The sequence below is a fragment of the Pipistrellus hanaki genome (genome assembly GCF_964339955.1).
Source record: "Pipistrellus hanaki genome assembly, chromosome: 8".
Classification (NCBI taxonomy): domain Eukaryota; kingdom Metazoa; phylum Chordata; class Mammalia; order Chiroptera; family Vespertilionidae; genus Pipistrellus; species Pipistrellus hanaki.
This window is the reverse complement of record NC_140510.1, coordinates 62,299,163-62,320,589: the sequence shown is the minus strand read 5'-3', so window position 1 is coordinate 62,320,589 and position 21,427 is coordinate 62,299,163. Positions and strand designations below refer to the sequence as shown.

At 40.0% G+C, this 21,427-nt stretch overlaps 1 protein-coding gene across 2 annotated transcripts in view; it reads left to right on the top strand.

Annotated features, from left to right (window-relative positions):
- The window catches only part of RHBDD1 (rhomboid domain containing 1), a 119,273-nt gene that overhangs the window by 34,663 nt on the left and 63,183 nt on the right, over positions 1-21,427 (top strand). For both annotated transcript variants that reach the window (XM_084892915.1, XM_084892914.1), the window contains exons 4-5: positions 12,237-12,732; positions 14,068-14,200. In XM_084892915.1, coding sequence (XP_084749041.1) covers positions 12,300-12,732; positions 14,068-14,200 — 566 coding nt within the window. In that variant the 5' untranslated portion in view covers positions 12,237-12,299. The remainder of the gene's footprint in view (positions 1-12,236; positions 12,733-14,067; positions 14,201-21,427) is intronic.

The window sequence follows — 21,427 nt, the reverse complement described above, 5'->3', positions numbered from 1 at the left end:
AATACACTCTGTAAACTTGAGGTAGCTGGTTTGAGGTGTGCAAATGTGTACATTTTGTGGGTTTCCATGAAGCTTGCTTCAGCTGGGTATACTTTTCTGCATCCACCTGGTACTTCTTGCTAATGAAATATAATCAAATGCGAAATTACGCTCAGATTGTTCCCTGATACTGTATACTCATTACAGTTGACAAACTTCTTGCTTTAAGTACTGCAGCAGGAGTGACGGAGCCCAGTCAGGGAGTGGTGCTGGCAGTGCTGCGAGCTCTTTGCCTGAATGCTTTCTTTGGCCCCTGACACCCATTTTGCCTGCTATGGCAAGCCACAAGGGACGGGAGTTAAGGCAGACCGCTAGTCTTGGGGATAACACTGAGGCATAACTCTACTAGTTCCCAGGGTTCCTGGTGGGATTATGCGCCAGTACTCATAGTGATGGCTGGCTTAACAATGCATACATTTTTGGCTCCTTGCCTTCCTTATCTTGCTTCTCCATGACCCAATCAAGGTATTTGTCACCTTCCAAATAAATTACTTGCACAGAAACCTTTGTCTCAGAGTCTGCTTCCGGGAGAAGCCTAACCTATAACAGTGATGTATAATAATAATAAGTAGCTACATTCATCAGGAGGGTGCTAATTGAATCCTCATACTAACCCATTTGAAGATGGGGAAACAGGCATGGCTTGGTGAATTTGCCTAAGATAAGTCACACAGCTCATAAATAGACCAGCTGTCTGCCACCACTTAGCACTGAGCAAAGACTTGGGGAAACGCGATCTGATTGGGAAACTAGGCATAGGATAGTAATAGAAAATAAGGTTAAGTGCTCAATGTTTTAAATTTAATTACTGGGGCTTCAAGGAGCCTTTTAGCGATGTCTCCTATCCTGCGATTACAAAAGGTGTTTGTTTTTAGGGACCGGTTTGGCTCAGTGGATAGAGCGACAGCCTGTGGACTGAAAGGTCCCGGGTTCGATTCCGGTCAAGGGCATGTACCTTGGTTGCGGGCATATCTCCAGTGGGGGGTGTGCAAGAGGCAGCTGATCGATGATTCTCTCTCATCGATGTTTCTAACTCTCTGTCCCTCTCAATTCCTCTCTGTGTAAAATCAATAAAATATATTTAAAAAAAAAAAAAAAAAGGTGTTTGTTTTTAAAGCAGCTGCTTGCGTTGGGGGTATGGAATTGTATGTCCACCTAATTTGGTCTTTTGCACTTCAATATTTTTCCCAAAGTTAGGGAAGTGCGGAGAGGAGCGAGGCCTGGCCACCTTTCTAAGGTGCCGTCATCCTGGTCTCTCATGTGGATGTGCATGATTCTGGGCAGAGTCCACAGGGGAGGGGACCTTTACAGGGTCCCCTTTCCTGGTGTTCTTATCCCCAGGAAATCCAAGGAGAGGTGACATAAGAGGCCTGTGCCTGATCCCAGGGAGGATACTTGGAAGCTATGCAGCAAATGGGCCGCAGTAAGTGAATGAAAGTAGGTGTGTGCACGAAAGGGCTCCTGCTAACTGTGGAATCTTCTATCAAACTTTTCTGGTGACTTAGAAAATAAGCTCGGGTAGTTCTGTCTCCGAATCTACACTCTGTCATTCTTAAGGGAGGGTGTGTGTTAGCATGGCTGCTTCTCCGATGATGTGCAGGGAATATCAAAGCAACTCCTGAACTCCTTTAAAACAGCAGCAGTTGCCCTAACTGGTTTGGCTCAGTGTATAGAGCATCAGCCTGTGGCCTGAAGGGTCCCAGGTTCAATTCTTAGTAAGGGCATGTGCTGGCTGGGTTGTGGGCTCGATCCCCAGTAGGGGGCGAGCAGGAGGCAGCTGATCAATGGCTCTCTCTCATTATTGATGTTTCTCTTTCCCTCTCCCTTTCCCTTCCTCTCTGAAATCAATAAAAATATGTATTTTTAAAAAACCACAACAAATAGCAGCAGTCGGGTGCACTTTGTCTTTTTCCCCTTCTGAGCCTAAAAACTGCCTGGCCCAATAGATGGTCGCTATGTTACTTTGTTGTCTCATCATATTAGTGACCTTATTAAAATAGCTTCTTCTAAGCCTAAAAGAAGTTAAACTTTCTTTCACCAGACAGAACTGATAGATGTTTTTCTCTTGGTCTCTCTCTCTCTCTCTCATCTCTCTCATCTCTCTCTCTCTCTCCCTTTGCATCTCTCTATCTTTTTCTCCATCAATGTCTCAGTCTCTGTGTTTGCGGAGAACATTTCAATCTTTAGACTAGACTTCAGCTTTCTGAGCTTTTTGTGCTGCCAAGCAACTTAACCCAACTCAACCTGAAGAAATGGACCATTTAAGTATTTGATGATCTTGGATATTCAGGACCCCCAAGCTAGGAGCAGAACCAGCTGTGACGAAGTGCTTTCTCACTGGAGAATAGTCTTCTCAGTTCATTTAATCAACTCTTTGTGCTTCTTTTTATTTATTTATTTATTTATTTATTTATTTATTTATTAATATATTTTATTGATTTTTTACAGAGAGGAAGAGAGAGAGATAGAGAGTTAGAAACATCGATGAGAGAAAGTCATTGATCAGCTACCTCTTGCACACCTCCTACTGAGGATGTGCCTGCAACCAAGGTACATGCCCTTGACCGGAATCGAACCTGAGACCTTTCAGTCCGCAGGCCAACACTCTATCCACTGAGCCAAACCGGTTTCGGCACTTTGAGCTTTTTACCTAAAGTTTTCAAATTGCCAGGAGTCCCTCGCAGACTCTCACCGCTACCACAGCCTCTTCTTTTCCTTTCACTTTGGCAAAACCCCAGTCTCTTGGGATGAATTAATTAAAGTGGATCTTCATTTCCTTTGCTCTGTGTAAGTTAACCGGCATTAAGCTGACACACACAGCCAGCTGTTGTTGACACTAGTTCAGAGCATTTCCTAAATCTGCCATTCCTTTCCTGAGTCCTCTGCGTTTACCTGAGAGACCGACTTATTCCGCAGGATTTCTTACCCTCAGCAGCCAGTCCTCAGGGTAGTGGCAAAGCTTGGTCTTGGTGCTGATAGTGTTGATGGCTTTTTGTTTGCTTGTTTTATCTTTTAGTTCTCACACATTTCTACCCCCTTGTTGGTGGCAGGGCCAGGTAGAAGCTGAAGTCTTCTGTTTAGCCTTGTGTACTCTGTACTGCGCCACAATCCCTCTTGGTGAAATTGATCTAGCATTTTCCAGCAGCAGTCGATCGATCTTATCACTCCCTGGATAATGTTAGACTCTGGGGTAGAGCTGATTACCAAGGCCTGACTTGATCATTTCTTTCGGTGATTCCATTTATTGCCTTGGGAAGGTATTTCTATGGCTTAGTATAAGTGATTGTATCATTTGAAACCACTTTGCTGTATTTAATTTAAACTTATCTTTTCACAGCTGCCATTTTAGTTTTGCCTTAGTAATGATATATACACCAAACATGCAATTTTGGTCTTTCTTTCACGGTTCCACACCAAAACTGCAGAAAGGACTTCCACCAAATGGGGCAGTTATGTTTAGAATGGTCAGACTTACAATATAAGGTAGGGGATGTGTGTGAAGTTCACTTTGGTGACCTCTGGTGGTAAGAGTACCCCATGTGGCTGCCTGTCTGAGGAGATGGCCCCATTTAATTAAGCACCTTGGACAGAGAAAGCTGAGTGCTGAAATTTGAATCCCTGGAAAGTCTTCAGGGCAGAAACTCCATTGAGCTGCTTCTCACATGGGCAACTCTACAGAGCATCATCCTTCAGGAGAGATAGCAGGGCAGGGAATGATTTTCTTGGCAAGTGCTGTGTAGACAGCTAGTAGATAACATGGAACTAATATTTTCTTCACAGGATTGTGAGAACTAAATGAAACAAATGATACATAACTCCTTTGTAAACTATCAATAATTTCACATATATGTTATTTATTGGGAAGGTATATAAATATTATAAGACATTGGATCCTGGGATGAAAGGCTTGAAGTTGATCAGATGATTAAGATTTAACATCTTTATCATTTAACTTTATAGTGCTTATTATGTTTTACATATGCTAACTCATCAACTCCGTAAAGCAGGTTGATTATTATTTAGCATCTGTTTTATAAATGAGGACACTTAGGCATAAATTGATTGAGAACTTGCCCAAGGTTTTATCCAAGCGATTGAGCCGGGAATCAAACTCAGGCCACTTGGCTCCAGGGTTCATTTTATTAACCATAACACTATTCAATCTCATGACAAAGTACAGAAAGCTGTTATAGGTGAGAAAGCATGATAGATTGGGGCAGGGGATAACATGATGAGATTGGATTTAAATCAAATGGAGTGAGGTATTGTATCAAGTGGACTGAGGGAAGACTGTCAGGTGATAGGGCATGGTCTTTGGTGACGTTTGTCACCACATAACATATGCCCTTAGTAATGATTGCTTACTTGCCTGGAACATTCTTTTACTTCTGTTACTTTAGTGGCTTAAATTCAAACTCACCAGAGGTCAGGTATTCTGCCTTCCACATGGATGGTATTTATATTTAAGGCAGGCTATTTTAAAGGTAATTCCACTAAGGTAAGGAAACTGTTTTATTTGTTTTCATTTGGGGAGATGATATATAAGGGAGGGAGGGAGAGAAAGAAAGTCTTATATCTTAAGAACTCTAAGTCTGGTAATTTAAAATTAGAAGTATTTAGCCAGTTGGCATTAGGGAGATAGTTAATGGTTATGTGGAGCCAAATGAGACAATTTCTCATGTAGTTATAACGATGAAGTGTATGAGTGTGGAGAACTACTGTATAAATGGGGGTCTCAGCAACCCTCAAAAGAGGAAAATGCTCTCAATTCTCAATTTCTCTTGGAACAGAGTCCCAGTTGTAGATAGTTCTGTGAATACATGCTGGAATGTAATTACTGAGAGTGGCACAATATTCATAAAGACTAGATTTCCATTACCTTCTTCATGTAATTGGATTCCAGTTTTCATTTTTTATTCATGAAGTCGGATTTCATTCATTTGATTGTCTTCCATGAGCACAGGGCCTCTTATGGTCCTGGGATGGAGATTCCTCCCTGCACCCTCAGGATTCCCATTGACCAATCAACTCAGGTAGCTGATGTGTTGTGGTAAATTGAACACAGTGTAGTGATGTGAAGATGTTGCATTTAATATTTGAATATTAAGTTTTAAAATCATAATTTACATGTTATACATACAACTCTGTACAATTATGTATTGCACATAAGCTGTAAGCTTTTTGAAATACATTCATGTATTTGAAAAGTAGAAACAAATTACTTTGAAGTCTTCATTAATAACTTCTTGTTCATTAAATGCAAATACATATTATACTATACAATTTTCTTATTTTCAAAAACTATCTTGAAAATCTGCATTTTATAGTTAGGTTCTCTTGGGGCCTAAGAAAGCTAATGCCTTTTAGGGGAAAAATTATGCTAAGTTGGAAAAAATTTATACTAAGTAAGAGAACAAATTATGCTTAGAAGTTTTATTGGGAAAACAGGGAATTTTATTATTGTGTTGTACTAAAAAGTTCTCATTTATTGGTCTTATAATAACAAGCTGAGAAAATCATTTGTTATGTATGTTAGGATTTGAAAGCCATGAATGATAAGACTCCTGAGAGAGTTACAGGAGAAAAAGTGGTCAGTCCAGTTCATTCCTAGAAAGGGTAGGCTGTCTTGAAACAGAATGAGAGAGTAAAAAGCATCTAGTGTGTATAGTTTGATCAAGTTCATGTATTTATGATGTACTAATTTGTTGTCCAACTCTTGTAATTTAAAAAGCAGAGGGAGCCCAAGCCGGTTTGGCTCAGTGGTAGAGCGTCGGTCTGCGGACTGAAAGGTCCTAGGTTCGATTCCGGTCAAGGGCATGTACATTGGTTGCGGGCACATCCCCGGTAGGGGGTGTGCAAGAGGCAGCTGGTCGATGTTTCTCTCTCATCGATGTTTCTAGCTCTCTATCCCTCTCTCCTCCTCTCTGAAAAAAATCAATAAAATATATTTTTAAAAAGCAGAGGGAGTTTTTATGTTTAACATAAAGAATCTTCTATTTCCATAGCATATTTGCTTTGTTTGAAGCAATAAGCACACTAGCCTTCTGTTTCTTTCAAAGCGATTTTACAGTATAGTTGAGTGTGTTGGTCTAACCCTGCCCCTGCTATTGAACTACATTCCATTCAACACAGCACATCACAGGGGAGGGGAGTGCTGGCATCCTTGCAGTTGAACTTGAACAATCTCTTTGTAGTTTCATTTTTCTTTCTGAAGCATTCTTTTGACCGGAGCTTGTTAAACTGTTTCAGAAGGAGAGACAGAGATAGAGAGCTCAAGATAGAGAGTGAGAAAGATAGCTTGTCTGTATGGTTCTGTGTACCTGTGAGCACGTGTGTTTATATTATGTTTTAAGCAATGAAAATTTTAGCATTTTCTTATCAGTAGTCATTATGGAAATGTAAATCAATACCACTTCATACCCACTAGGATGACTATGATTAAAAACTGGATAAAGACAAGTATTGTTGAAGATGAGACCTCTGACACTGGAGGAAATGTAAAAGAGTGCAGAAATTTGGAAAACAGTTGGGCAGTTCCGCAAAAAGTTAAACATAGAGTTAACATATACTCCAGCAATTCTGCTTCTAGATATGTGCCCAAGAGAACTGAAAATAGAATCTATGGTTCTGTAAAAAACTGTTTATGAATGCTCATAACAGCACTATTCACTATAGCTGAAAAGTGGAAACAACCCAGATGTCCATTATCTGATGTATGGACAAGTCAGTGTTGTATCTCTCTATAATGAAATGTCCTTCTGTCATAAAAAGGAACTATTATATTATTAATACATGATACAACACAAACATTGAAAACATGCCAAATGAAAGCAGCCAGACACAAAAGACCACATGTTGTATGATTCAGTTTATATGAAATGTTTAGAATAGGCAAATTCATAGAGACAGAAAGTAGATTAGCGATTGCCAGGAACTGGGGTAGAGGGGAGAGTGGGGAGTCACTGCTAATGGGAACAGGGTTTCATTTGGGGGTAATGAGAATGGTCTGGAATAGATATGGCGTTAGTTTTACAAACTTGTGAATATACCGAAAAATTCTGAATTGTAGTATGATTTAATTCCATAGTATGTGATTTATATATCTCAATTTTTTTTTTTTTTAAGAAAGCTTAAGCATCTAGAAAACCAGGCATTAGCAAAGTACAGAGCCTGAGAGATAGTAGGCCTTTAATAAATACTTTGAGTTGAACCAGGCTAAATGAGTTGAACAAACCTACTTTGTCCCCAATGACTTTTTAGGTAATAGATTTAAAATATATGGAACTATTATTAACTGAAATTTACCACATGCATGAAAATAGTAGTAATGGCAATAGCATCAATCAATTTCACATATGTAGTGATTGGCCTTTTCTTGAGTCTTAAAGAAAAACACACAATTAAAAAAAAATCAGTGAATAACTGTCAGAGTTGTTGCACTTCTAGTGATATGGAAGGCTTTCAGAATAGCATTTTATTATTTCCATTAAGACTATAATTTCTTTCTTTCTTGTGAAACTAATTTGGTTACTATCTGATGCCAAATTGGATATATAATTTATAACGGTTATATATTCTTGCAAGTTAATGCTCTAAATTGTTCTTAAACATTTAATCTGAAAGTTGAGATATATACCTCCCTATTAAATGATAATGATAAAATATGTCCCACTTTGTAAGTAGAGTTGAAAATCACCACAATTAGTTTCTTTCTTTTTTTTTATAGAACTCCTTTCTCTCCCCCTTGAGACACATTGGTTTCCCAAGTTATGAATTCAGTTTCTTTTGTTTGTTCCAGTCATTTAGTTTTTCTTATTACATACCTGTTAAATTTTTAATTTTTCATTAAAAGTAAATATGGATAATTTTCCTATCAATATTTCAAGAAGCCTTTCATTTTCTATCTGTCACAACTTTGGTGTGTATTACTATATAATTAAAATGCCATTTTTAAAAATCAACTAGTACTAACAAAATAGCCTATTAATACATTTTAAATGGATCAGAGGTTAATTTCTGTAAAGTTGAGATAAATATTGTAAACACTGTTCTGGAACTAAAAATGGTAAGTGGAACAATATGTATAATGTTCTGGGGAAGGTTGCTACAATTGCAGAAAAAAATCTTAGAGATAAACATCTCATAGGTATTCAGAACTTTTCAGTTCACTTATTGTATAATGAAGATGTAATAAAAAAAAAAATACTAATCTTGAGTCATTGGTCAAATACTTACTAAGCACTGACTGTATGCCAGTCACTGGGCTAGGCTGTGGGTATTCAGTGGTCATCCAAATGGATAAGACAGTTCTGCCCTTGGCTATTTATGCTGTAATCCTGGACCTCCTGGTGTGGGAGCCCCCATGTGGCTGGAGCATGGTGATGGAGGCAGAGACCAGTGTGAGATGAGACCAGAGAAGTGGGCAGAGCACTAGTAAGCACAAGTGTTTAGTTATGGTGAAGAGTTTGGTCTTCATTCCAACTGTAATATGCTACTGAAAGCTTACTGCAGGGGAATCCAACTCTAGCTTTATGCATATTTCTCTGAGCAGCAGTAGAATATGGTTATGGTTGGTAGGTATAAAAGGAGAAGCAAGGAATCCTGCTAGGGAATTGGTTATAATGCAGGCTCAGACTACAGTAGTGACCCTCGAGTTAGAAGCACCTAGATAGGTAACAAACCAGAAGAATTAAATGAGCCTTATATGGATGGGTGTTTGAGATAGTGAGGTGATGAGGGCCAAGGATGTGTATAAAGGGTGTTTTCTACATCACTGTCTTGAACTGGTTGCCTGGGGGTTCCTTGTCCTGAGATGGTGAGCATGGATGGAAGGACAGACTTGGAAGGGATGACTTCCTGTTGTTTTGGGCATGTTTAGTGTTTGGGAGGGGATGTGTTTCTGAGGTGGGATGTACAGAGACTAGCCTGCTTTTTTCCTTGAGATGCAGTGACTAGTTTATGGTCTGGATACAAATTAGAATAAAAAAAATCACTTCCCAAACTGAACACAATTATACCAGTTTCCAGCTCATAGATAAATTGCTATAACTGAGCATGCCTCTGTGGTTTCTCTTATAACTCAGCACTGTAAAAATCTCTGTGTATTTGATGGGGGGGAGGGGGGAGACAAAGCAATATTCACTTAATTGTCAACACTCGCTTACTTTAATCTGTTGTCTTTGTCTTTGGTGTTCCTAGCCCACAAGGTCAAGTTACAGATTTGGTCTGCACCAGTTGGGTTTTCTGTTACCTCGTCACCAGCTGTATCCTTCACATTGGGTGGTTGACTTAATAACCTACTAAGAGAGCTGGTATGAAATGGTGCCAATTAATCTTTGCTACTTAAAACTCAGAATTAGGTTCTACCTACACTGATACTCTAGTGGCCTTTATGAAAGCGGGGTCCAACATATTGTCCCCTTCTCACATTGACTGTGGTTATATCTGCCTTGTAGTACGAACATATTTATTGCGAATATGAACCACATTATTTTATTCATCTTCTGATTTTCTACAGCCAGAATTTTTGTTTCCTTCGAGTAGAGATGGGCCATTTAGGGGCTAAGGTTGTGTTTTGTTCTTTGCTGAGCCTCCAGTGACTGGCATGCATTCAGCACCCGACATTTATTAAATAAATGAGTGATGGAAGGAATGCTGAGTAGTCATTCTGTGTGAAGAGGGTCAGTTTAGTTTCCAGAAATGGAAGAGATCAGGCAGACTATATACTTCCTATAAGATTATGTCCCTGGAACCTACTGAGAAATCAAGGCTGAAAAATATAAATGTGGGAATCATTCTAATGGAAAGAATGATAGAAACCATGAGAGTGGAATTTCATGAGTGTGTGAAAAGAGTAAGGATAGGCGGGAAGTGAAAATCAGAGGAGGGTGAAGGTGGGGAAAGCACAGTGTCCTGGGAAGCAGGAGCCTTCAGCAGTAGAGCTGAGAGGTGAGGAGGGAGGCAGACAGAAAGGGACCTTTGGATTTGGGCAGAAGTAAAGCGAATGTAATGTGAGCCTGGGTGTACCTTGTGAAAAATGATTGGAAACATTTTATCCTTTTCTTTATACTTTTCATCACTAACAATTCCAATCAAGGGAGAACTTTCTCTTAAGCAAAGACTTAATTAGTTTTTATTTCTGCTGTTCACGGCCTGGCCTCCATAGTACACTGCATGTACTGATTCTGAAGGGTTTGTTTGTTACTTGATGATCAAGGCCATGTTTTTTCATTGCTTGGATTACAGGTAATCATTTGGGAGAATTGTGAGAAAGTCACAGTAGTTGAAGAAGAAAATCATCCTGAAGGCCAATGTGAAAAATAGAGGTCATTTCTCCAAAATTATTTGGGAACTTTTCAGTTGAAATTTTATTAAATTCAATAGTTCATGAGAGTGCTACAGATCGGTAATAATAAGCCCATGCAATAAAGAAACTTGGGTTGTGCTAATAATGAGGATATGCACACACATAGGCACATAGTTTTTTTCTTGGGCATTTCTTTTGGGGGTGATGTTGACAAGATGGGGAGTACATTTGAACCCTATCAGGATGCTTCCATTTGCAAAGGATTTTTCACCTAAGTGAGGTTACCTTTTCATATGAAAAAGTAGCTACCATTTATTCAGCACCTACTTTGCTCTAGACATGTTACAGTCATCCTGGGAAAGAGGTGTTATTCCTAACTGAAAGTGAAGAAATGGAAGTAGAGAGGGTTAAGTTCTTTGCCCTAGGTCACAGGGTTAGTACATAGGAGAATCCTGCCATTTTTTGCTCCAAAGTCTGTGTATGTTCCAACATGCCCTCTGAATGAATCTTTAGTGCATCAGAGTGCCTTTCCTATTTGGGTGGAAGCCAAGAAGGCTCCACAGGGATAACAGACCCCCCTTCCCTCCATTGAGCACTTTTTCGGAGTCCTGTCTCCTAATCTGCCTACTGACACATATCTGCATTTATTGATGACATAAATGTCATAACGAACAAGGCTCTTCCCTTTAAGGACTTGGTGTTTGTTTGTTTATCTCTTGCATCATTAGTCTGTGTCTCTTTCTTCCCAAGCTTCTTCTCATGAGCATAAATCAGTCCCTCACCAAAACAATTGCCTTCCGTCTTGGTCAGTAATTGCTGTGTTAACTAACCCCTCCAAAACTCCGTGAAGTAAAGTATATTGTTTATGTGGCTCACCGTTCTATGGGTCAGCACGTTAGTCTGGGCTCAGCTGGACTCACCCATTTTGTGGGAAGCTGCTGGTCACCTAGATAGCCTTGCTTCTGGGCATTAGCTGGTTGGTGGCTGTGGCCACCAGGGTTGCTGGCCATCTTGGACTTGTCCACGTGTGTGGGAGGATTTCAAGAGAGAGCAGAAGCCTGCAGATCATCTTGAGGCCTCAATTCCTCTGCATCCTGTCAGCTGAAGCCAGTCACAAGGTCAGCCAGGATCGCAGTGCAGAAGCAGACTGATGGACCCTGGCACTCCTCTGTGTCACTAATTCCTGCCCACACTGGAGACCAGAGGCGCATCACTGCCTCGGGCTGAAGTGTGTGCCTCAGTTCTCTCTGTCACTGTGTTTAGAACATTGTGTGGCACTTGTCAATTCACTCACTTCTTAGTAGAATTGTGAGCTCCTTAAAAACAAACAGTGTTGCAAACCAGAATTTAGCTCCTAATAGGTAACTTTTAAAAGCTGAAGTTTCTGTGAAAATAAAGTATCCCGGGAGTTTTAAAACTGGCTTGTGGATGTTTAAACATGTTGGAGCAGACTCTATGTAAAATATCAAAATTGAATATTTCTTTGAGAACATGAAGGGGGTGAAGAATCCTTACCAGCATTGTGAGTAGAAACCATTATTAAATATTTATGTACTATCTTTGTAGGTTCTTTTTTAACTAGGTTACAAGTTTGCTCAAAAGGAAGCGAAGTCATATTTTCACAGCATATTTATCAGAGAAAGCATACCCACCTATTAACTGGTATGTTTTTATCCCATTGGGATTTGGGATAAAAGCCTCTATTTTAAAATGTGATATGTAGGAAGTACATCATCCAATGTCTAGATGTTACTCTGGAAGACACTGAAATGAATGCTACTGGTAGATGAGAGATGGGGGACGCAATGGAAGCTCATCTTTAAGTGAGTAGCATGTATTGCATTTATTCTTCATTGATGGATGTTCATGTGCATTTTATTTTTTGTTACAGGTTCAGCTGCCTGTACACCTCCCTGGATCCTACATATTCCTCTCACTGGGTTGGCATCTAACCATGCAGCGGAGACCAAGAGGACTGAATGCTGGGCTTATGCTGCTCCTTTCTCAAATCTTTCATGTCGGCATCAATAATATTCCACCTGTCACCCTGGCTACTTTGGCTGTCAACATCTGGTTCTTCCTGAGTCCTCTGAAGCCACTGTATAGCTCCTGCCTCAGCGTGGAGAAGTGTTACCTAGAGAAAGACTGGCAGCGCTTGCTGCTCTCCCCCTTTCACCACGCGGACGACTGGCATCTGTATTTCAATATGGTGTCCATGCTATGGAAAGGAATACATCTGGAAAGAAGACTAGGAAGCCGATGGTTTGCCTATGTTATCACCACGTTCTCCCTACTCACTGGCGTGGTGTACCTCTTCTTGGAATTTGCTCTTGCAGAGTGTATGGGTGAGCCCGGCTTCAAAAGGAGTTGTGCTGTAGGTTTCTCAGGTAAGGCTGATAAGTTTCTAGGGGAGCATGCATAGAGGCAGTAAGGGAGGTGGGCTGCTGTCTTTTATGAAGCATGGGGCCATAGTTGATGAAGGAATCAAATTTGGAGTGGGTAAGGGCTGCCAGAGGGTGCACTTTGGAGAGGGGGCTGATTGGACCACAGGAGGGACATAGGTTTGGCTCTGCATCATTTACTCGTGGACAGTTTGGACTACAGTGTGCTCAAAGGCAGTTTTGTAGGAGACACAGTACTGGAAATCTGCACTGGCTCCATGATGGTGGGACCAGGGAGAGACCCACAGGTGTATTTGTGATGGGGAGTTCTGTAAAAAGATGAGTATGCCTCTTAATAACTTCATTAAAATAAATGCATCATGCTTAGTATGGCATGCTCACTATGTTTTAGGTATTAACATGGTGAGCATGCCATGCTACTATATGTTAATATTAACATATATTAATATATGTTAATGTTAACAAATATATTAACATATATTTAATAACAATATTAAATATAACTCACTATTTAATATTCGTATAACAGGTTCATAGGGAGCTGGCATTGTCTTGGTTTCGTAGATGGGGAAGCTAAGACTCAGAGAAGTAAAGAAACTTGCTTGAGGTTACACACCTAGTAGCTAGGAAGCTGAGGTTTGAACCCATGCTGCATGGCTTTATCCATGTGTTGCATTTCCTCTCCCTTTAACCTTTGCTGTTTTTTGTTTTTATATATATATGTCATAGGACTGAAATTGCCATCAGGGCGTAAATTAGGTGTTCTGAAAATGAGAAAGTGAAGGGAAGGAAGGAAATGATCCTGAAACAGAAGGAAATTAACCCTTCCCTGTACTTCCCCTGCTGTTGCTCCCCCTCCCTCCAAGATGCACCCTCTTGCATCTAATTGTGGGAGAAGAAAGAAAATATGTCCTTCAACCTCTTTCCATTGAGATTAGAAAAATATTTGTGACTTAACATACTTTTTCCTATTGAGTTAAAATTTACATGGCATAAAATTAATGATTTTGAAGTGTACATTTCAGTGGCATTTAGTGCCACTGCTGGTGTTTTATCTTCATTTTATGTGTTATGTATTTAGTAGCATGCAGAAAAGTCAGTATTAACTTCTGTGTTAAGAAACATCACAAGAATTATTACTTTGTACACTGTCTATCTACTGAGCACTGGGTTGATTTGTAAGGAGTTGAAGTATGTTTCAAAGCAAAAAGTTGATGTAGTGGAATAATCATTTTTCACTTTCAGCTAGTTTTCTTTGTAAATGCTGATCATCTCTGCATTTGGATTGCTCATATTTGTATGCTCTTTCTTCTCTTTTAGGAGTTTTGTTTGCTTTGAAAGTTCTTAACAACCATTATTGCCCTGGAGGCTTTGTCACCGTTTTGGGCTTTCCTGTACCCAACAAATTTGCTTGTTGGGCAGAACTTGTGGCTATTCACTTAATCTCTCCAGGGTAAGTATTTATTTACTCCTAGAAAATACAAATGAAGAACCTCATGTTCCATGGGAAAGGAATTAGAATAATAAAGTAACTAATTGCTCAGTGAAGTTTATTCTTTAACTATAAGAATTGAATCAGTATCAAGCATTCCTAAGTTTGAATACTGAGCTATGTGATTTTGGTATACTTGGAATTATCTGAGTTTTGATTTCCTCACTTTTTATGTAGGAACTAGAGGCCTGGTGCACAAAATTCCTGCATGGATAGGGTCCGTAGGCCTGGCTGGCGAACAGGGCCAATTGGGGCCTTCCAACTGCCAGCTGGGGCCTTCCTTCTGGCTGCTGGCTGGGGCCTTCTTTCCCTAGCTGCCTGCTGTCCGCTGCCCACTGGGGTCTTCCTTCATTTCGTGCTACCCCCTTGTGGTCAGTGCATGTCATAGTGAGTGATCCAACTTCCGGTCTCATGGTTGAACTTCCGGTCTCATGGTCAAACTCCTGAGGGGACACTTTGCATATTAGCCTCTTATACATAAATAGATAATTGAACCTTATATACAGATTTGAGGGTTGACATTAACCAGTCTTTCAATCCAGTAACTCTAACAACAGTAATCCAAAGAGGCACATAGAAACCATATAACTATAAGATTGAAAAACAACAATAAGATATGTTGGTTCAATGCTTTTATACCATTTTAGTTGTAAATTGTCTTGGTAATAAACTCTTGTGGACCAAAAGCAGCTACATGCTAACTAGCTCAGAGAAGGCCTGCATGGCAACCTTGCAAACTCAGAGACTTATAGTAACCACAAAGGATGCTCTGAAATTTAAACTTTTTAACTAGAAGCGGTTTATAGCAGGTACTCATGTCCTAGGCTAGAATCTTCCCTGACAAAAGTTAAGTACCTTAACCAACCTTCTATTGTCTTTTTTTTTTTCTTCTGTCTATTGTCTTTTGCATCTACCATAATATTTCTTCACAATGTTAGGGTAACTCCTCTTTCTCCAGACCTCTCAGGGCACAACCAGTGCACCAGAGTGAAGACATTAAATCCTCTCATTGTCACTGTTATCACGTTAATTGTTGACTATTTAGGATCCCCATAACCACCTATGTAAAAGGTGTATGTGTCTGTCATTTTACTTTTTGTCCAATAACAGATGTTTCCCTGTATTGCTTTCTCCCACCTCCCTAATCTATCACCAATGGATTTCTTATAACCATTTGTATCTTCTTTTTAAATTGTATTATATAAAATAAGATGCAAAACTGCCATTTTCTGGAGCATTATCTCAGTCCCTTGAGATTTTGTTTCTGATAATTGTCCACTGTTTGGCTCAAACTCACACACAAAAAAAAATCACCCCAAGTTTAAATGTTTCTTACCTTGATACTCTTTAAACAGAAGTCTTTACTCACAAACTTGACATATAAAATGGATCAACTTTTCACTCTTTGGGGTTGAGAGGAAGCAAGAGAGCCCATTCCTTTTTGCCTTACCCCTGTGTCACTGTGGCTGCCTCAAAAGCACCTCCAGAGAACCGCAGGGTTCTAAGGAGCACAGTTTGAGAACCACTCAAGTCTCTGAATGCTTTACTGATAAGGTCAAGGACATTCAGGAAGTTAAGGGACCCATCAAAGGAGTCTTGGTAGACTCCAGGACTAGTTAGGATCCAGGCCTCCTGACGGCTGGTCCCCTGCTTCTGCCTGGGCTACTGGGCTTTTCCACTTGAGTCCCTTTCTCTGCTTTCCATGTAAAAAAAAAAAAGGGGGGGGGGAGCGTGAATTGTCCTATTTTTCCACTTCTTCCACCAGCTTCATTTCTCTTCATCTGGTAATGCAGCTGGAAACCCATGGTTGGTTTGTTGACTTTTACTCTGGGGACCTGGGCACTGTTTGGAGAATGGGCATATTTAGGAAGCTTCAGAAAGAAGTGAGTAGGATTTTTTTTCTCTCTGCTGTTCCTTTCAGAGAGTAGAGTTGTTTTTCATTTGCTTTTTGTTTGTATGCCTATGTGGAGTGTCCTCCTTCATTTGAGAATATTCTCCTTGGGATGTATGTGAGCCCAGTAACCCTGAGTCCTTCTTTAATACTAATTTCCACGCTAGCCAGCTGGCCTGTAAAAAGGCAGTGCATGGCCACTGAGCACCACTCATTTGCAACTGTATTGTTATTTTGTGACAGTTCCTGGAAGAAAGCTTTACAAAATCTTCAAAGTTTTCTTTGAAAAAATGGGTCCTGTAATGTCTGCCCCTTATCTGAACAACCCTCTCTCCACCTTGTCACTCATAGCTCCCTTACTCGCTTGATGTGATTTGCTTCTCTGTGTAGACCAGAGACTTGTCTGTGACAGCAACACCCAACGTTCATACGAAAATCACTCCCTGTGGTGCTGGAACTTTTATTCTATAATGAACCCTTTGAATAGCAGTGCCTTTAATATGCTCATTCAGCTATTTCTGAAGACTCTCACCACACATTTTATTTTTATTTTTTTAGTGTCCCTTTCTTACTTGGACAATGCACAGTTGTATTTTTATATAATATGCCTATTCTGGGTGGAGGAACCTGGAAATTAAATGAGATTTCTTATCTTTAAGGTTTGAAAGAATAAATCTTTTGGTTTTTAAGATTTGACTACTTTGAATGATAAACTTCGGATAGCACATCTACTTATGCATACATCCCAAATAAAGACTGAGCTAAACACTGGTCCAGGAAACCTGAGAAGCAAGTGCTTCTTTGAGATGGATCTTGGAAAAGTGGGAGAAACCAGAGCTCTTTGCTCTGCATTGTTCTTCTCCTGGTGGTTGGCAATTATAATTTTCATTGGGAAAACACTGTAAATCTTCAGGACAAAGCCTGCTTTATTGTTGGACTTAATGAACTGCCCTTGGGGAGGAAAAAAAACAATCTGCCAAGCAAACATTTGGTGGACCTCTGGATTTTATGAAAGCCATAGAATTAGTAATGTCCCCTAGTTTTATGGCGGGAAGCCTCTCCAAACAGCCAGCCATTAGGCATTGTGAGGGGTGTGGACTTGACCAGCATGTTGAAGTACCCGCACTCAGTCCTTCGGGGGTGCTTTTGCTTTTCACAGTACTTGTGTGTGCTTTGTTTCAGAGATTGCACTGCCTCACATGGTCTTTTCATTCCCCTGCTTGTCCTAGGACCCTAGGAGGGGACTGTGTCTGACGTAGTGCCTCTGCTCATGAGTGGCACAGGAGGGCAGTGTGCGTGCTGCCTCCTCCCAGGTGTGGCCGTGTCCCCGCTCACCTCTATCCCCAGCCACCTTCTGTTGATGGAAAGAAGGGGGATCTGATGCCACATGTTACTTTCTAGCCCCTAATACTAGCCCAAATTATGAACCTCTGCAGTTTCCCTACGAGTTTAAGGTTGTCCTGTCTGAAAACTGAAGCTCAGAGCCATGAAGGTTATCCAGAGTAAGACAGCCACTTGGTGACCATGCTAGGGAATTGTGTCAGTAACCCTCCTCCTTAACGTTTGGGAATATCGATCATCGCCCTTGTCTGAATTGGTTATTTCATGGTGAATCCTGAAGGATGACTCCCTGATTCTATCTTTCCTTCTACCTTTACTATATGAGGTTAATCTGGGCTTGGAAGTTCATAGCCAAAGGCGAAGAATTGAGGAAGGTGAGTGTTCTGTTGCAGATCTTAGTTTTACAGGCTTATTCAATTTTATGGGTCCTCCTTAAGAAGGAAATACAAAATTAGAAACAAAAAAAGTAAAAATGTTAAGTGAGAAAAGCAAGCACCACAATTGACAAATTTTTAAGAGCTGACAAATACTATAAACATTACAGAAACCATAAAAGTAATATTATGTTAACTCCCACAGGTTTTGCTTGCATACTGTGATCTTTTCATCATATGATATTAATTTGGCAATAGTGTTTCTGTAGAGGGAGTAGTATGGAGCATCAAAGTCAGTTTTTATTATTATTGAGAATTTAGAAAAGTTTTCTCAACTCATCTAAATTTTTAGAATTCTTGACAGATTTGGGGAAACTTCTATCAAGATATTTTTACATACAAGTTGTAAAATCTCAGGACTTTTCAAGTTTTCTTGTTCAGCTTTCTTTTCAAGTTTCTTGAGTGTTCTTTGAATTGATTTGAATGTCATCTGCTATTTTTTTAAAATATGCTTTTGTTTTTTATTGATTTCAGAGATAGGAAGAGATAGAAACATTAATGATGAGAGAGAACCATTGATTGGCTGCCTCCTACTGAGGATCGAGTCCATAAACCAGGGTTGTGCCCTTACCAGGAATTGAACCGTGACCTCCTGGTTCATGGGTCAGTGCTAACCATTGAGCAACATCAGCCAGGCTTGTCAGTGATCTTTATTGGCATGGTTCGAGATTTATGTTTTTTTCATGGACATCAATGCTTTGTGCTGTGTCAACAAGAAATATTAATATTAATATTCTTATGATTCACTCTTCATTAACTGGGTTATCGATATCCAAGAATTTATTACAACTTTTGATATAATTTAAAATTATTTTTGTTTGATAGGTACAAACACAGAGATTCTAATAAAGTTTATTTTCTGTGATTCTCAAAAAAGGAATGAAAGGTGATGGTGCATTTAGAATTTCATGCACTACATTATCCCCAACAGAGAACTTCTGCTGAATTTCTGTTGGAACTATGTAGTAATGGGAACTGAATCCTCCATTTACAGTTTTGCCTACTTGGTGATTGGAAGAATTTTCCAGACTATGGGTTCTGACTTTAGCATGATGGCTGGTCACCCGAGAGAGCGATGGATTTCTACTGCTGTGCCGCCATTAGAATTGTAGCCTAGAATGCACAGAAGGTATTAAGATTATTTCTGGAAGCTGTTTCTGTTCAGCAGTGACTAACAGTGACCTAACCTTGCAAGGAGATGACTGTGAACCACATAAATAAGCCCCACTGAACTCGAGCTTTATGTGTCTTCAATTTGGCTTCCCTCTAGTTGAATCCAAAACACATCTGTGGCCACCCCAGGGCCACCTGACCTGGGGGGAAGTGTGATCGGGAGGAAGTTGGAGTGGAAAGAGATAGCAGTTTTAGCTGATTGTGGTTAAGATACCTCACTTTCACAAATTTTATAAAACATGTGACCCTGTGAACATGTTGTTTGCTCCCCTCCCACAGCTCCTCTCCCTGGCAAGGGAGAGGCCTGATGCTTCATGAGCTTCTTGGCCAATTCTAGTTGTGGCTGCTGTTTGAGATGACTGTCCCAGTGATGACCATGGGGAAGGGAAGGACATGAAACTGAAGAGGCCTGTAGACTGTGGGCAAAAGGAGGGATGAAGAGTGGAGGTTTTCTCAAGTTTGAAAACCGAGAGAACTGTGTGCATAGGAACTGGTACCAGTGCTGGAGTTTGTTTTACATGGTCCAGAGCAGGTCTGTGGTGGTATGAAACAGGAATGGTAGAAGAGAAGGCCATTCAGCCTCCAAGGTTACATTGCTCTCCTGTCTCCTATCTCTGTCAAATCTTCCTCTGCCTGTTATAAAGACATTTGTTATTGCATTTAGGACTCACCCTGGTAGTCCAGCATAACTACCCAACTCAAGATTCTTAACTATACTCAGAGAATCCTTGCCATATAAGGTACCATTCATCAGTTCCAGATATAAGGACATGGATATCTTTCTTATTTTTGGCAGTGGGGCAGCTAAAAGGGTCATATTCAGTCTACCATACTATCAAAGTTGAATTGCCCTGGCTGGTGTGGTTGGGCATCATCCCATGTACTGAGAGGTCATGGGTTCAATTCCTGGTCAGAGCACATGCCTGGGGTTGTGGGTTCTGTTCCCAGTAGGGGCATCTAGAAGGCAGCTGATTGATGTTTCACTCTCACATCAATGTTTCTCTCTCTCTTTCTCTAAAACAAACAAACAAACAAACAAATGAACAAAAACACACACACACAAACTTTTTTTAGTAGGTATAATATGATACCACCAAGTTGTTTGGTGTGCATATATGTGTGTGTATGAATGTGTGTGCATGCATTTATATTTTTTCTTTGTATGTACTGGGACTATTGCATTTTTCATATATATTTAATATAATTGGTACCCTCTGTTTTATTTAATGGAAACATGTTTTTGGAGCCTGTTAAAGAGTTCAGTTTGAAACATTCCAAGACTGTCCTGAGCAGATTTTGTGAAGGAGGGGGAAATTCTTTACAACATTTCTCAGATGTCTGTCTGTAGATACATTTATTCCCTCCTGTCTTTGCAGGCTCCCATAAAGGAAAGTTGTGTGTCTTATAAAAAAGTTACTTAATTTGTCTGCTTCCCAGGAGGGCTTACAGTTGAACAGGATTTAAGGTGAGAGCAGTACTTAACCGAAACTATGATGCCCTGGAGTTTGATTCTATGAGATGAGAATGAGAAATTTTGAGGCGGGGAGCTTTTCCCTCCCACTAGAATTGGAACTCTGAGGGAAAGGAGGTGTGTAAGTCATCTTTTTGGCTCTGGAGTCCAAGCCTGTGAAAAGAGGTCTAGAGGACCCAGCCTTGACTTGGACATCTGGACAAAGTGATCATCCTTGATGGTTTTAGGAAGAACTTTGAGGTGAATAGGAGGTGCACGGAGAACAGAAAAGACAACTTTATCTCAAAACAGATTTTTCTTCAGATATTTTCTTATGGGGGATTTTTAGTATAACAAAGTTTTTAAGAAAATGGTTAAACTACATAAATAATTAAACTGAAAATAAAGTAGTAGCTAAATGAATGTATAACATAATTTCTCTGCTCTTGATTGAAAGAACAATATATCCATTATAGAAGAGTTGAAAGTGTATAAATGTATGATGAAGAAAACAAATTTTCCATCATCTCCTACCCAGAGAAAATTACTATTAGAATTCTGCTATCACACACCCTTACCTTCATGCACAGTTATATCTTCTACACTTTCATTTAACTTGTTATAAGCACAGTTCTGCAAAAGCTTCAGTTTTAATGGCTGCATAATGGTGCCTGTTGTGCCTTCTTTATTATCTCTTTCACTAATTTTACTACCAAATCATTCAACCTACAAGTGAGGATGTCTGTTAGAGCATTATCTTGGCTCCTAGGCCTGAATATGTCCTTGGAGTAGATTCTCAGACATGGAATCAGGGGTTAAGGGTTTGCACTATTTTCATGGCTCTTAATTTATACTGTTAACAGCATATGAAAGTGTCCACTTCTTCACTTTCTGGCCAT